Genomic DNA, 17,126 nt, shown 5'->3' with positions numbered 1-17,126 from the left:
GCTGGTCTTAAACAGCATTATGCAACTGTTCACTCAGCGTTCCATCTGAAAATGTTATACTTGTGTTCGACACAAATTGATGAATATCACTCCCACTGTAAATGAAACGAGAGCCAAACAAGGAACTGGAATAGCCTGGCAAAACCAAAATTTGGCACTAGATCTTTCATATCAGCCTCCAGAACCAGAAAGATTTGAGCGGCTACGTGCACTTCACTAAAATCTTGTGCCTGTACAGCTTTTACTCCCATACCCCCCACCACATCACACCCACATCGTGCATCTCACCTTTTCTCTGGTGGATGGAGGAGGGCTGGTGGGCGGGGCTTGGGTCTGCGTAGCCTTTGAAATACTGCAGACGCCGCCCACAGCCTCAGGGACTGGACTCAAAGAGCTGTCAGTCAACACGCCCTCTTTCCTGGGTTTGGCCTCCGCTGCTCCGTCCACTGAGAGGAGGAAGAGACAACAGAAGGGAATTTGGAGGTGTGGATGAACCGAGCGTGGACTTGAAAGCATTTAACAGGACAAGTTATATAACGGCTGTGAATCAGCGCTGAAGTGGAGGCGGAAATATCCGGCAGATAAGAATGTGTGTGTGTGTCACCTCCTATAGAGAAAGACCCGTCGTCCCTTCTGTGTATGATGAGACTGTCCACATGTAAGGTGATCGGTGAGGGCTCGGAGTCGGAGGGATTGTCTCGGGGGCCGTCATCCTGAAAAACATAAACGTAGAGAGCAGGTGTATGAGTGAGAGAGAGAACCGATCCACATCAGTTCCACAGCAAATCTACTGACGGAACCCGAGAGAGAACGCAGAAAGTCATTAAACGTTCGATTCAAATCCAAATTCCTATTAGGCCATGGTTCAAAATATTTAACTTGGTTATAGAAGCTGCTGCACTGTACAGCAGTGAGTTATGGGCCTATTACTGCAACACGATTGGAAAAAATCTGACAGGTATCCTTCTGAGATGTTGCAGTTCTGCAACAACAACAACCTCCGGGTAAAAGATGCTCACCTTCAGGTTTACGTGTGTGTTCCTGACGCTGATCTCCATGGGCAGCACCTGCGGCGCAGAGTCGTCCTCCAGAAAGTGGGCCAGGTTGCGCAGCGTGGACATCAGGAAGCTCGCTTGGTATCCGTGGAGACGCAGCTGCAGGAAGCCGTTGCGTTCGGCCAGCGGGGAGTGAGCGGCGGCACAGGGCCCGCTCTCCAGGCGAGCCCGCACCTCCGGACCGTGGGAGCCCCTGAGGGACGCGGAGCTGATCTCGGCACCAGCTGTGGAGGAAGATACAGAGGCTGCTGTTAGCATTAGCTTTAGCTTCAGTGTTGTGTCTGTGGAGTTCGTGTAGAGATGATTCAGCTGAAAGACATTTACACCTGACATTAAAATGCACCCAATATGAACGAGGACTTAATCATTTTACAATTTGTACCATCTACATAATGTAAATAAAAAATATGTTTTCCAGGTTCTGATCCTGCATCCTTATGTTAATTGTTCGGTTTTCTACTGGTATTAGAGCTAGGCTGATAAATCAGCCAGTATATGTGCCAATATTAGCATAATGCAGATATACTGAATCTGGTAAGTAAATGCTATACAGAAATAACAAAACTGGTTTGAGGTTATTTAGAAAAAGTGTTTCCACTGCACAGTTTTTCCACAAGAAAACACTGACAAGTTGGTTTTTCTACTGTAAAATGTTCCGCTCAGTACGGATCTCAGTTACCTAAAGGATCTGTATAAATAAGTTGGTATCAAATCCCTCGTTTTACTATTTAATTTTCTTTTTTCAGCACTGACTTATTTCTGATGACTCATCTGCACCTGAGGACATGTACATAATTGTATCTCATCAAATGCTCTCCTTCATCCTCCTCCTCCTGATCCAACAGTTAGCCTCATGAGCTAACCGTTAGGGAGGCACGGGTGGAGGCTAACACTCCTCTACAGCTCCACCTAGCTCCGTATTTGATAAACTACACACACTTCTGAATGAAATCTCTTGTGTCTAGACCCTGCCGCAATTTTTTGTTTTACTCGGAAACATGTTGACATATGTCAAAATACAAATATCGTATAGGTCATCATCAGGACATAGTGAGTGAATTTACAGCTTTATTTTATGTAAATTTGCTCATTCTGTAAAAAAAAAAAAAAAAAAAAAAAAAAAGAATTGGGTGCATTTTAAGGCCAGGTTTAAACAAAGTTGAAGTAAGAGGTGGGATGAAGAAAAAGACAGAGGCAGCAGAATATCTGAGAGAGGAGTGGGAGACAAAGTTGGAAACAAAGAAAAAAAGCAAAGTGAGCTGGAAAAAGAGAAGCAGGAAGGAATTAGGAAAAAAGGTGGACTGAAGGAGACGGAGATTTTGTACAATCCCACGGGTTCTTCGCTGCAGTGATGTTTCATTATTTCTGAGGACTAGGGATTAGAGGGTTTGGTGGAAACTCCCACCCAAGAATTGAAAATTCAAAGTGAAGATTTAACCATTGAATAATTTTTTTCTTCCTTTTATGAATTAGATAAAAAATAAGCTCTGATGTGCTAAAAAGTCGTGAGAGGCGTGACAGCGTGCTGGTACAGACAAGTGTTTCACCCCTGAATGACCTTAGTTTGACACAAAATGTGATGACGTGATCCCTGTTTATTAAGAAAAGAGGCAGAAAAGGTGAAAAAGTGAGAAGAGAGAGAGAAAGTACACAAACATGAAGTGATGAAAGCCGAGGATGAGAGATGTTCAACCCAGGAGGAAGGTAATTAAAACCCTCCTTTCGCACAATCTGTACCACTTTATACACAAATAGTAATTCAGCTGGCAAGCACAGTTACAGGCATGAGTTTTGAAACAGATGAGAAACACACCACGAGTTGCCGTAAAAACACTCAGCAAGGCATGAAAATGGCCACTTAAAGGAAAAAAACCTTTTCACTATGACAGTGAGAATTGCATCACATCCTTTTTAATATGCTCACTGAAGGAAAGTCAGGAGAGGGTTAACGCCACAGAGCAAAAACATTCACAAAGACACGCACATACACACACAATCCTGTCAGCTTTTCTCAGATAAAATGACATATTCTCTCTCAATCCTGGGCGGCTTGAGGTCGAGGCAAATGGAGAGAGAGGAAAAAAAAGAAGGGATGGAAGTGGGTGAGGTGAGAGAAAGAGAAAGAGAGCCAGCAGCCAAGGACTGAGTGACTGTGATAAGACAGGGAGGAGAGAGGAAAGATGGCCTAGAGAGGGAGAGAGATGAAGGGAACAAAAAGGTGGAGAGGGAGGGGGTTAAATGACAGAGGATTAGTAGGAAGATGGAGTAGGAGCTGGAGGGAAGAGTAAGGCGGAAAGGTAGAGGAAAGGAGAAAGAAGAAAAGGGGAAGGAGGAAGAGGGATTGCTCTTGTGAGATAGGAGGAGGAGGAGGAGGAGAGGTAGCGAGGGGTAAAGCTGGCGTTTCTCTCATTGCCTGAATCACTGGACTGAAACTGCAAAGTCTGCTGCAGTGAAGAGATGAGGACGGTGGGGAGAAAGAGGGGGAGACAGAGAGAGAGAGCAAATTAGGCTGAGAAGAAGGGAGAAGAGGAAGATGAGGGGTTAAAATAGTCAGCGCAGATAGTTACAGTCAATTTGAATCTGGCTCTCACACACACACACTTAAAGGTTGTGGGCCTAATGTTGCAAATAATGGGAGCACTCACTCCATTACTGTCAAATTTACCCTCTCTTACAGTGCACACACACACACACACACACACACACAAGAGAAAGAGATCTCAATGTCACACAAACACCCCCTGCTGCTGGAAATTGAGACAATAACACACGCGCTTCATGCATTCGCTTGCATTGCATCTGCAGTGCATGCCACCGAGCACAAGTCCTGAGTCTGGAAATGAGATTTGACAGAAGAACAAACTGGAAGCACAAACAAACAAACAAACAGCACTTCATACACACATACACACCCACACCCACACCCACACACTCACACACACATTCTCACACACAGGTGGAAACGGACACGCCGAGGCAAGCATGCATGTAAAGTTACAGATGGTGAATTAACACACAGCAGTTACCTTGGCTGCTTTGAGCAGGTATTGGTACTGAACACACCATACCTGTGGGGAGTTATGGCAAGGTAAATAAAAAGGAGGAGGTGTGGCTGCATTAGTGTGTAAATATGTGTGTGTGTGTGTTTGTACACAAGGAATTATGGTCAGCCTATTTTAGGAGAAGAGGGGATTCAGAATAGTGATACAACCAGCTGTTATTTTCATGATCTCAATTAATCCATTAATCCTTAATCTATAAAACATCAGAAAACAATAAAGAATGATTGTAAAAAATAGTTGAAAGTTAATTTTCATCTATATTCTGATTATTGCTATGGGTCACTGCAGTTGTTTCTGTTGAGTTAAAGCATGAACAAGCAAAATGTGACAAGAGGGGTCAGTGATGGAGCATCCTGGTGGTTCAAACCCCACAACCGAGCTTCAAGTCTGCTCTAAGACCTCTGTCACACGTCCTTCCTCTCTCTGTCCTCATGTTTCCTCTCACTTTCTCCTGTCAAATAAGACACAAATGCCATAACAGATCATCTAAAAATAAACTAAAAAAAAAAAAAAAAGAAATGAAGTTGGAGTGGATTTGTTCTAAATCCACAAACACACACGGTGCAGTCAGCGCCCTGTTGTTCTTTGTTGTCTGGTAGCTGGCCTACTTGTGCGCATAAATCTTAACAAATGTCCCTTCACTTTCATCTTTGTTATTCATTTGAACCTAACACATAGGCTGCAGCCTACTTCTACACAAGTCTGTTTTGGCTGGTTCGTTTCGTGTTTTCTTTCCTTCTTTGGTGGAAGATGCTCTGCCTGTTTTTTAGTGTTGTGGATGGATTTAAACAAACTGGAAGAGACTCTTGCATCAGCTTTTCTCTCATTTCATCATCTATCATCGCAAGAAACTTCACGTCTATTTGCGCTTCTCTTTTATGGGAAGAAAAAAGCAATCAATGGTTATCTGCCAAATTTATACAGTGTCAAGACATTCTCACTCCGGGCTTTTTCAGGTCTTGTGTGTTTACGATATTTATATCACCATTTCAGATCAGTGTGGTGATGATTGTTTGAGGTTACAATGCCACACACAGCACACCATATAAAACCACTCCTACAAAATGAGAGTCCTTGCAGCCGTGCTAAAAACCATCACATGTAGCTAAAAGATTTTATAACTGTTCTGCAAATCAGAGCCAAAATAAAAAGCTTCGGCGTTTGGTGCTCAGTCTCAGAGAACGTATGATGCAGACTTCTTCTTACCCAGGCTGCGGTTGCTGAGGTACTGTCTGAGGCTGACATTGCCCAGCTGGCTGGGTGCGACCTGGCCCACCTCCAGGGCCACGGCTGTGCTCTCGCCCACCACCTCCATGCCCACACACACAGACCGCACTTTCAACACCAGCACCGACACCTGGAGGAGACGCGTCAACACAACAACAATCAGGAAAATTACAGTCCACACAATTTGCAATTTATACATTCAACAGACAACATTCATTCTCTGATCTTTATTTCCTCAGTGGATTTAAATTTCTGATTGATGAGTGTAACAATTAATTAGCTTATCGTCACAGTCTATTGGATGACTTACTATATCTTTGGTGGGCTCGTCGATGCTCTGGGATGTCGCGCTGACAGTGTCAGGGGACACGCCTCCCTCCTGCTCCTGACCAACCGCAGCCTCAGCAGCACTCTCTGTGGCGCTCTGTTCACTGATGGCATCCTTGAAGCCTGAGATGGACACGTCATCTACGCATGGAGACATTAACATATGACTCACACAATCACACAAACATGTACACCTGCATGCTGCATGCTACATGCTTTTACACTACTAGGCTATTAGCACAATGCTGCCACCTTCTGGTCAATGCAGCTGTCTGCAGGTACATTTACAGTAATGATAATTTCTTGTTCACTGTAGACTTTTTAGATTGTTTCTGTTTGTGTGTGCAAGTGTGTGTGTTTGCTCCACCTCTCTCCAGCAGGCTATACGCGTCTCCGTCCTCCATCAGGTAGCTGTCAATGGAGATGTTGTCCAGGGACTGCAGGGACGGGCTCTTCTTCATGTTCTTATAGGAGACTGAGAAACTGGACTGGGAGCGATCCCGCATCAAACGACCACTACAACACACACACACAAGCATGGAGTCACAAGAGAATAATTTCTGTATCCTTCAGATTCTATCTGCTTGAGAAACACTTTCCATGCATGATTTTAAATGACTGGGCTGATCGACTGAAAGAGACACCGACCGACTGATTCATTTACAGAGACAAGAAAAGAGGCAGGCCCACTGCTTTTATTTCACCACATCTGATAGGAATTTTGTTTTTATGCCGACACTGAGCCAAGACCACTGCGCTCTGAGAGAGCTGAGTGAGTTTCCTCAACAAGTCATGAATTAAATATCGCCTCATTCCTTTGTGTGGTGTTGTTTAAGGTCAAGTAAGAACCAAGTGTGCTATCCTCCCAGAAACGTTCTAAAGAAAAATCACGACAGAGGAAAAAAAAAATAAAATCAAAGTGGCTCCCAAAGGACTGAGAACACAAGGCTGAAAAAAAAAAAGAACTGTCACAGACAAAGAGCTTCCAGTTTCATCTCTGCCTTCACCACGAGTCAACAGGTAGATACCAAACACAGAACAAACACAACTCACCTAACACATACAGACAGAACACACAGACACATACCAGCACATCATGCTCACATGCAAATGCATGCCCACAGGGGATTCACATAGACACGTTTGCACTGATTTGTATTCATCCAAGCATCACAGGAACAAGGGCACACTCACACATACACACACCACACATGTACACCCGTACACACAGTCATTAGCACAGCTAGTCACAGATCCAGTGCCTTACATGTTGGACATGGAATAAAGGGAGGTGGATCTGCTGGAGTTTGAGGAGCTGAGGAGATCAGAAACCACAGACAAACTTCCTTTCCTTGGTAGAGAGAAAACACACACACACACACACACACCTCGCATGGATCAAAGCAACGGCCAGGAGGCAGAAAAGGAAGTGAATGAGTTAAGAAATAACAAAACACATAGTCCTGACAGACAGTGAGATGAGAATATACACACAGAAAGTTATGGCAGCTTGAGAGCAGCCAACGATGTCAGAGACACGTGAAGTCACAGAAATGAACACTCACACTGACAAACACTCATGAGGGGGTTCAACACACAGCTCTTGTGTTCAGGAACAGACAGATTAATTAAGAGACTCATCATGTACGTTAGCCACAGTGAGGCTGAGAGGGAAATACTGAAAAATATAAAAACTCTAACACATGATTACTTGGATGAGATGTGATCTCTTAAGGGCTCAAAGAAATGATTATTACTTTTTTTTTTAAAAATAACTGATCATTGAGTTGATTATCAAAATTTCTATCAAGCAAGTAGAAAATAAATCACCTGAAAATGTGCTGAAAATAATAAACTACATTGACACAATGATCACAGTGTGATATCAATTCAGCACAGGACTTTGCTCAGTGGGAAGGACACTGTGGTGTAAAGTGACGGCATTTTTGTGTGACAAACTGAATACCTGGATATTGACTGAGGCATCTTAGCAGCCGCAGCCTTGTCTTTGTCGCTCCAGTCTTTGCTGCTGAGTGGGTCAGACAGAGGGTCGCTTGTCTGGGTTTTAGAGTCCAGTCCAGTTCCCATTTCGTCACCCGCAGCCAACCCATCCACCAAAGCCTCGCCCCCTTCATCTGAACTCCACCTTCCCGGGTTCTTAGCTGAAGTCCTCGCCTCTCCCAGCGAGGCTTTGTGATTTGTGTCAGGACGTGTAGTTGAGGTGGGAACGAGGGGGGCAGGACCCTGTGTGGCCCCGCTCTCTGAGCCTTCACCACATAACATCTGGTCTACAGTGTAAGACCCTTTGGCTCCTTCAGACCCGGACCCTTCATTCCCTTTCTCCCCCTTCTCAGTCTCCTCCCCTGCATCGATCCCAGGCTCCAGCGTCCCTCGGCTCTCTGAGGGTGAGAGCTCGGACACCGGAGGAGACCCCGAACCCTCCGGTTGGGGGACGGGCTTCAGGAGCAGGGACACCTCCGCGCTTTTCAGCAGGAGGCCCAGACAGACGGTGAAGGGCTTGCTGTCTCCAGGACACTGTGAAGGATCCTTGCGTTCCCTTTTTGAACCCATCTCCTCCAGGTCCTGCTGTAGTGTCTGCTGCAGGGCTTTGATGCTGCGCTGAAGATGCATCAGAAACACATACTGCCGGTGGCTCACCTGCATTTGTAAGCAAAAAGTAGGTTACTCTTCATCTATATTACATGTCTGAAAAACAACATAAGAATGAAGAACATACCTGAGCATTTAAAGGCTTCTGGACATGCACCAACACATGTACATCTGCATCTATACTTGATGATGATGGAGAAGAAGAGGAAGGCAGACTGTCCAGTGAAAGGGGTTTATGGAGTCCGTTACTGGGTGGCAGTGTTGCGTCGTTGCTGTGCGATGGTGCTGGTGCACCATCAGTACTGTAATACTCCTTCAGTAAGCGTTTCCTCTGCAGGCGTGCAACAGCCTCTGCTGATGTACTTCTGGAAAGACCTGATCCAGCAGCAACTCTCAGCTTCTCCTGGCTCTGGACGAGCTTTGCGGGCTGACACGCCCACACAGTGAGGGGGAACGAGTCCACAAAGGGCTGCGGCCGCCCTTTGCCTCCACGTGTGCCTTCATAGTCCACCCAGAACTGGGCGAAGTGCAGCGCCCAAAAGTCTGTGGCGGCCGGCATCTTGAGGGCATTTGTGCCCATCGTAGGCACTACCAGGCCCTTGTAGATGTCATGGAGCTTGGTGTCCTGTTCATGAGCGTGACGCTGGAAGATGGGATGGAGGAGGGGTAAGGAGGAGGAGGAGCGAGGGAATGAAAAGAAAGATGATGAGAAGAAGGGCTCCTCTTCGAATGCTTGCAGCAGGGCCTCGAGGTGCGAGCGGGTGCAGTTGGCAGGGTGTCGGGTGTTAGTGGCCACCATTTCTGAAGTCTGCACTGAGATGGAGCGAGGCAGATCAGGAGGACAGGAGGCCTCCCGATCAGTGGGAATCACCAGCTGGTGGAGAACAGAAACCCAGAAAGGTGTTTAAATACCGCAAAATACATCCCACGCTTTAAACCCAAAGAAAGGTCACGTGTCTGCTGTCCTCTTTACCTTGAGCATGAGGCCGTCAACTTTGATGTCAACATGCTCGTCGGGTTTCTGCAAGTCGTTGAGCTTGTAGATTTCCATGAACTGCTCCAGACTCTGCCTGAGGTCGAGGGCGAAAAGGTTGATCCACACCAGACTGCGAGGATCCAGGACCAGCTGCAGGGCGTTCAGCTGGACGTAGAGGTTGGGACACGGGACTGGAGTAGAAGGAGGAAGGTGGAAGAGAGACAGCATTATTTATTCTTTAGGCAAACAAAGAGGGTAAGAATAAGACATGAATGCACAGAGAATGCACACAACTGCTTTTTTCCTGCTTTCCCAGCAATGCTGTATAATTTTTTTTAATTTGCAAAAAAAAAGAAATATTCGTCTTGACCACAAATTCACTGTCAGAAAAGAAAACCTCTAAATGTTCGTATAATGTTTCCTAATGGAGTGAATCTGTGAAAAACCCATAATAGGAATTAATTGGGTGATCCCTCATTCAGAGCACTGGGTGTAATTCAGAAAATCAATGTCCTCTCAGCTACACAGCAGTCAGCGACTTCCCCACAGCTGAATGAAGGGGCTGAAAAGATCCAGACGGGAGGTTAGAAAAAGAAAGTCACTGCCAAAACAGCAGGCAGCGTAGAAAAACAGCTACTTACGCAGCTCATGACCTACAAACAAAGATTAATGTTTCTACAATGAGACACTACTTTCTTGATTTTAAAGTGGCTTGAATGCTAAAACGCAGAGGTCATACTGGGGTAGTCTTTTCCATCAGGGAAGTAGTACTCTGTGAACTCGACGTGGATGGCTGGCATCTCTGGGGGAAGGTACAAGGACTTCTTATTACAGGAGATCATGGTTTTGGGGCTTGAGCGACGCTGGTCTGCTGTTGACACCTGCAACACAAAAAGGGACACAACAATTATCAGTAAAAGTTAGTAAAGGCGAGGTATTAGTCTCAGTGACTACATATATGAAGGTTTGTCAGATAGCGTATGTCTGTAGCGACCTGGTAGATGCTGAAGTCAGCCATCCTGAGAACAAAGGAGCTGGACATGAGTTGGGTCTTGGGGGTTTGAGGGGGAGGAGGACTGAAGGAGCTGCTGGAGGAGGTGTTTATTTTACCTGGAGAGAAATAAAGCGATGGAAGGAGAGAGAGAGAGAGACAGAGAGAAAGGCATAAAAATGAACAACAAAGAAGGAGACAAACAGAGTGACCACTCCAACAGGAAACCTCTGTGCCTTGAAAAAGGTGTGTATCACCGCACCCAGCTGTGCGCACACACACCGCGGTACCTGGCTCTAGGCACCAGCAGCACTGGGCTGGAGGCTGTGTGTGTGGGCTCCACTCTAGGAGTCCTCCATCTGCCTCCCTAAGCCCTACTCCTTCTCCTCCTGATCTCTCCTGACTTCCTAGAGGCCCATACTCATCGTCCCTAAGGGACACTGGAGGACAGAAAACCCACAGGGATGATGTAAATGCTGGTGTGGTCCTGCATTTGCCCCAGGACATACAACAAAAATCCACACCCATAAGAAGTTGAGTTATACCCAATCATGTTTACTATATGTCCAAGTGTGTTTGCTTACCATGCTGTGGGGAGCCATGTGCAGGGGCCGGGCCTTGCTGGTCTCGAACTGCGCTCTTCAACATCTCAACGTTGGACTTAAACTCATCAAGAAGGTTCCGTGCCCAGCCCTCCCTGGTCTTGGTGGCCTCGCTGTAGTGCATCCAGTGGGCACAACTTTCACCTGGGGATGGTAGAAAACGGGGTAATGGATACAGACAGTTTGGATGTCCATGGACGTGATGAGAGACAGAAGTTAAAAAACGACCACGATGCTGGTGAGTTTTGGATGAGGACGCAGCAAGGATTGCAGAGTTCATACCTGCTCTGTGAAAGGGATAGTAGTCCAGAGTGATGGAGCTGAAGGAAAGCTGCATGGCTCCACCTGTTATCCTCTTGTTGATCACTACATAGTAGAAGGACAGACGAAAAAAAAATAAAGTCAAAGCTTTTTAGTGAAATGTTTCCAAATATAAAAAACATAAATATGAATGAAAACAAACACTCATATTATGTACATGCATGTGAATAACACTGCAATGCCCAGTACATGTAAATCCGTGTACATGGTACCTTTGTCCTTAGCATGGATGTCGTCGCAGATGTGCAGGTCGAGATGTGTGATCTGGAGGTGGTGGGACGTCTCACAGACGTCGTAGGCGCTGAACAGCTTGGCCATCGTTGCGCTCTGGTCAGCGGCGGTGGATGCCTGCTGGGTACGCACCTGCTGGGCTGAGGGCGGCGCTGGCGACACCTGGTGAACACAGGTGCACAGACACAAAAAAGTACAGATACTATGATCGGTGTTTTGGTGCTCACAGCTGTGGTCTCTATGTATTTCATGTTGCTGTATTGGGTCTGGTGTTGCGTTAACAGTGAGTCAAAGAAGCTGTCTGGTTCAAATGACAAGTTGATTCATGCAGTGATCAATCCATCCAGCAGATGGCGTGTCAGACTAAATTACAGAGAACAGAGTACTGTACAGTAGGTCAGCTGGGATGTGGATGACTGTGAATTTGTGTAGGCGATGAATATAGGACACACAAATAGGCACAAATATAGGACAGAGACTGAAAGCAACGGTGAGAGACAGAGATGATGGAGGCACATAGGCGCCATATGGCATCAGAGGACTGATACAGAGAGGGGGAGATGTAATTTCCATGGACACAAGGACAAACCATCAGACCATGACATGGCTCATCCACACAGGGTGAAATTAGGACATGAACGGAAAGAGGGAGGGGGCATTGTTAAAAATGGGAAATAAAGAGGGTGAGAAAGAAGTTAAGAAAATGTGAAATCTGTTTCTGAAATTTGAGCTGTATATGTGTACCTGATCCTCCGTGGCCATGCTCTTCCTCTGCTGGGCAGACTTCTCCATGGCCTCGCTGAGGGACTTGGCATACTGCACCATGGCTTTGAGCTGGGAGTCGGTCAGCACCCACAGCAGGTCATCCAGGATCAGAATCAGCTTGGAGGCCACCACGTTACAGTCCTTAATCTGCATCCGGCAGAACCGTTGGTATAAACATGCATTACATAGGTGGAAGTCTTTGTTTATAGCCAATAAGGACAAATCAAATTCACTGGAACTCTACTTGACACTGAATGAGGCTCACGTTGCAAATTCTTTTCGGGTGAACACAGGCTGAATATCCTTTTTATAATATGAACTGTAACTGCACTGACAGCATTTTTGGGAGAGAGTAAGTTTTTGTCCAGTAATGAAAGCTTTGTTCAGCAGTTCTTTTTTTAAAGCCTAAAGAGACAAATGGGGCTAATTACTTTAACAGACCACACAAAAAAGCTTTTTATGGACTTGATACTGCATTACATTAAATATTCACAACACAGACATTATTAGTCATTTTTGTTTGTGATGAATTGTGGCTGCTGAGCCTGCAGCCTGTGAGACCAAACAGAGGGATTATTGTTCACAGCAGGCAAGAGGATGTTGCTTAGAGCAGTTTGCTTTTCATGTCTGGTCCATCAAATTTCATTAAGTGAAAACATCTGAATCTGTTTAAAGGATCTGTGTTTGTTTCTGACCCGTCTCTTGAGAGTGACCCGTATCTTGGACTGGTTGGTGATGAGGCGGATGGGGGCGCTCAACATCTCGTGCTCGGCACTCTGGATAGCGTCTGCCTCAATACGGATCATCTGCCAGCTTATCTCCTTAAACGTCAGGATCTGGACCAAACAGGCAGAATAGCGAATTAGAAAAGTAGGAAATATACGATACTAAATTTGACCCTTTAGAGAACGTGAAAACCTTGTTGTCTTTCTTCAGATGTAAAAATATACTGACCTCTCCCCGCTGAGGGTCCTGGATGCGGGTGAATCGCAGGTCACTGATGCTCCAGCTGGTGTTGACGCTGTAGACCTGCAGCTGGGAGAGCTCAAAGGAGGCGTTGAAGGCCTTGGCACTGATCCTGATCACTATGGAGTTGATGGACAGGGACATCCCTTCTACTACCTTTTCAGCAAAGCCATATTCACTGAAAGAGAGACAAACAGGTGGGTGGAGATGGGTGGAGAGAGTAAGGTAAACAAGGTGATAAGAAGTGCTTAGCAACAGGCGGGTCCAATACATTACAACTAGTCTGTGTTGTGAGTCAGGACTGCGATTAGAAGTGTCACAGCAGAAATGTGAGAAATCTAAAAAAGACTTCAAAAACTAAAATACCATACACTATGTATGTTTTCACTGTGGCGCCTTTAAGAAACAGACAATGGTTATAAGAAGTATCAATCACAGCGCTCACCTTTGCCCTGATGCTGTTGCTATGGGAGAGGGGCCATTGGGGGGACGGGGCTCATCGCAGGTACTCATCTCCATCACCACTTTATCCAGGGTCTGAAACAGTAAGTAAGTCATAGGCTTAGATACGGACCAATAAACAACGTCTGGATTTTCTTAGCTTTTGATTCTGTTGTTGTATGTTCTAGCACAGGTCGTTGGTGAGCGTGTCAGTTCATCAATTACAATGCTCAGTTGAAAAAGAGCAATTTTGTGAGCTTGACATTTGCAGTATAGCATAGTTCAACTGGTCAACATTAATGGAAGAAGGCCGTTGCAGCTTGTTTGGCCCTCTGCCACTGTGACAGCAACATTGTTCACTTGTACTCAAATGATAGCATGTCCACCAAGATAAAAATCAGTGAAACTCCTGGAATTATGCCGTTACTATTCTCACATTAATAACAGTCTTGACGTAACAAGCCTTTCATCACTGTATGTACCACCTTCATGCAGCAGCCTCCCCTAAAGAATAATGACATGTTATCATATACGCTCCCATTTTCACTATGTTGTATAATATTTCCAAAGCTTTGCTATTGTTGGAGGTGTGGTACCATTGTGTTTAACAGGATAGTGACTAATAGCAGATTCAACAAAGTGCTATTGTGTTACGTTTTAATACAATGCTCTTGTATGATGTGGTCCTGATAATCATGGTAAATGTTTCATAAGTAGTGTGATAATTGTGATAATTTTCTGTTTATTGTAATATGTTACGTAATAAACCAATCAAAACAGAGTGCAAAAAAGTGTTGCGAAACACGCGGCACTGCTAGTATATATACAAGGACTGAGGCTTGTGGACCACACACGCTATTTTGTGGAGCTGAGTGTTAGAAAATGGAGCGCATTTTCTTTCTGCTGTTGCTGGTTTCCGGCAGCCTGTGTACTGGGAATTACAGCTACCTGGGGACAGGGACCAGCCTGGCAGTCTGTCAACCTGACACCTGCGCCCTGCTCAGCGAGGTGGCTGCCATGAGGGAGAAGCTGGCAACCATGACGCAGACCCAAAGTACGCTTGAGCAAAACCTCAGCGCAATGGTGCAGAAAATGGCCACCGTTGAAGCCAACCTGCAAGCCTATAAAAACCAGGCCGACGAGCTGTGGAAGATAAACCAGGCTCAGGACAAACAGCTGAACGCACTCGCAGACAACAAATCCACAAGTGTGTCAAAGGTGGCTTTCACCGCTGCTTTAGGAAGCTCAGTGGGTCCATTTGAACAAGACACACCACTGAAATACCAAAGAATCCTTTCCAACATCGGCAGCGGCTACAACCCAGCCACCGGCATCTTCACCGCCATGGCCCGGGGGTTATACTACTTCAGCTACACCATGTACAACAACAACTCTGGACAGCCCAACTCGGTGGCGTCACTGATGATGAACACCCAGAGGGTGGTGTCTACCTGGGACACTGCGGGTGACGACAGCCAAGACAGTGCGACCAACGCGGCTGTGGTGCAGCTGGAGGCTGGAGACAGTGTGTTTGTGAAGCTGTATGCAAACCGGGTGGTCTACGACGACGGCTATTACTACAACACCTTCAGTGGTTTCCTGCTCTTCACTTTGTGAAAAACTGCATCATTTAACATGTGATGGATGATAAGTATCTGTCCTATCACACTGTAAAACACAAATCAGTCTGAATTTTTTATTTTATTTGTTATATCTATTTGTGAACAGAACCCTTGAAGATTTAATGACTTAAATGCCAATAAATGTAGAAAGAAAAACTTGTCAATGACCTGTTTTAATTGTTTGAGCAATAGCTGTAGTAGGTGAGACTTACCAAAGAGATGGGGTGAGTCTTCAGCTTTGTCCATGGTATCTGTGAATGAAGAGAGAAGAGACAGAGCGGCTCAGCTTTTAAGCCTTATAGTATGCTGATCCCTACATCAGGCTTTTGGCCTTTAGGTCCTCTTAAATCTAAATTACCAGTGAATGGGACATATAAATCAACTTAAACGCAGCTGAACTGCACGAGAATTAAATTAAATCAAGTCAAAACAGCAGGGAAGGTAGTTCTGAGATGAAGGAAGAAAAAGAAAAATCAATGAGTCTAGACTGACTGGCAGTTTGTTCCATTCAGCTCCAGAGCTCCATTAATCCTCAACATGAAGCTTCTTGATTCAAGTCTGTGTCAAATTACATAGTAAAAGAGGTTAAATGCTTATGTTCACTTGCAGATTCCTTCCACAGAGCGACTCGTTCTTTGAGATGCCATAAATCAAAAAGAGAGAGGAAGAGCTCCGGATTTGTAATTCATTCACTGGCTCTGTTGAAGAAATACTGTGAGGTGCCAGTAGGGGGTGTCAGCCGGTGTCAGTCAGTTTGATTTGTCACCGAAGAAACATTTATAGCAGTTTACATTAGCATAAGCACTTACGAGTGTGTGTATGAGTAGGAGAGCACCACTTGCTGCCACAAAATTGATTTTGTCAACCTTACTGAACAAGATCAATCAATAAAGCAAGCTTTATTTCCTGTTAACTTGTGTGTGACAGTCTTTTAAAATGAAGAGAGTGATGGGACTGTTGGGTTTAGCTCCTCTGTAACAGGAAGACACAAAGAAGAGATGGGGATCTAACATGTGAGGAAGTAAGATACACATCTCTGTTCTCTTTTTTTTTTGTCACCAGTTTGACACTAAACCACTATGATGGAGACAGTTTCAAGTTTCAATTCACCAGCTCCACTGTTCACTGGGAAATCTGATGCTCTATACACACTTACTGTAAATGATGTGGGTATTATAATTGCAATTCTGTATTGGTATTACACACAATGTCAATGACACAGCAAATAAGTTAAGAAAGACGGCGTATGCAGGAAATGCAAACAAATGACAGGATGATAAAAAAAACAGCCGCAGAGTGTTTTTCGTGTTATTCAGACTAGTACTGACATAATAAGCAGTAAAAGAGGGACTCAAACATGAAGACAGCTGTGTAAAGAACGGGTTAAGAAATGAGGTTAAGAGCTGAGGAGTGAACTCAGCGAGGATAGAGAGAAAGTAATGAGTTGGAGGAAGAAAAGAAGAGGTGGAAAGTGGACCTTGGTCTGAATGGAAGTCCAGTCATGATGGAAATTACCCCCTGTTTCCAGGGTGTGTCAGTCTGAACTCACACATGGCACTTGGCCGATGACCATGCCCACATCAGGGGCATCAGACAGCTCCAGCAGAGAGTGTGTGTAGTGCAAAGACTCATTGGGTGTTGTTAACAAGTACGTCTACCTGCACTGCGTCCTCATTAATGTGTCTGTCTGTACCTAAACGGAGGACAGTTATATGGTTTTCTCGGTTTCATTTGCCTTAGACTTGAAATAAAACCATATAAATTAAATTGCAAATGTGTGTCAGCAATATATGTCTTATCTCTGTACTCTGGTCTTAACAATAGCAATGAGGAAAGAGACAAAGTCTGTTTCTTTGCTTAGTTCAGGTAGTTTAGTTTTTGTGTGGATTAAACAAATAAGATATAACTTGCTATAACTGCGAAAACAGTA

The 17,126-nt window shown here is 45.0% G+C and overlaps 1 protein-coding gene across 4 annotated transcripts in view; it reads right to left on the bottom strand.

Moving 5' to 3' along the window:
* The window catches only part of uhrf1bp1l (UHRF1 binding protein 1-like), a 28,737-nt gene that overhangs the window by 2,148 nt on the left and 9,463 nt on the right, over window positions 1–17,126 (bottom strand). For 2 of the 4 annotated variants that reach the window (XM_041029919.1, XM_041029920.1), the window contains exons 3-23: window positions 15,409–15,447; window positions 13,579–13,670; window positions 13,122–13,311; window positions 12,863–13,003; window positions 12,147–12,314; window positions 11,384–11,564; window positions 11,133–11,216; window positions 10,833–10,994; window positions 10,252–10,367; window positions 9,997–10,138; window positions 9,255–9,448; window positions 8,409–9,155; window positions 7,638–8,329; window positions 6,939–7,022; window positions 6,039–6,187; window positions 5,655–5,812; window positions 5,324–5,474; window positions 4,082–4,123; window positions 1,020–1,279; window positions 605–713; window positions 289–446 (exon numbers count right to left, since the gene is read on the bottom strand). In XM_041029919.1, coding sequence (XP_040885853.1) covers window positions 289–446; window positions 605–713; window positions 1,020–1,279; window positions 4,082–4,123; window positions 5,324–5,474; window positions 5,655–5,812; window positions 6,039–6,187; window positions 6,939–7,022; window positions 7,638–8,329; window positions 8,409–9,155; window positions 9,255–9,448; window positions 9,997–10,138; window positions 10,252–10,367; window positions 10,833–10,994; window positions 11,133–11,216; window positions 11,384–11,564; window positions 12,147–12,314; window positions 12,863–13,003; window positions 13,122–13,311; window positions 13,579–13,670; window positions 15,409–15,447 — 4,059 coding nt within the window. The remainder of the gene's footprint in view (window positions 1–288; window positions 447–604; window positions 714–1,019; window positions 1,280–4,081; window positions 4,124–5,323; window positions 5,475–5,654; window positions 5,813–6,038; window positions 6,188–6,938; window positions 7,023–7,637; window positions 8,330–8,408; window positions 9,156–9,254; window positions 9,449–9,996; window positions 10,139–10,251; window positions 10,368–10,832; window positions 10,995–11,132; window positions 11,217–11,383; window positions 11,565–12,146; window positions 12,315–12,862; window positions 13,004–13,121; window positions 13,312–13,578; window positions 13,671–15,408; window positions 15,448–17,126) is intronic. The other 2 variants (XM_041029921.1, XM_041029922.1) reach the window with 2 other exon arrangements.

Source organism: Toxotes jaculatrix, chromosome 22 (genome assembly GCF_017976425.1).
Source record: "Toxotes jaculatrix isolate fToxJac2 chromosome 22, fToxJac2.pri, whole genome shotgun sequence".
Classification (NCBI taxonomy): domain Eukaryota; kingdom Metazoa; phylum Chordata; class Actinopteri; family Toxotidae; genus Toxotes; species Toxotes jaculatrix.
Note: the sequence above shows the minus strand (reverse complement) of the source record. Positions and strands in the feature narration are given on the sequence as shown.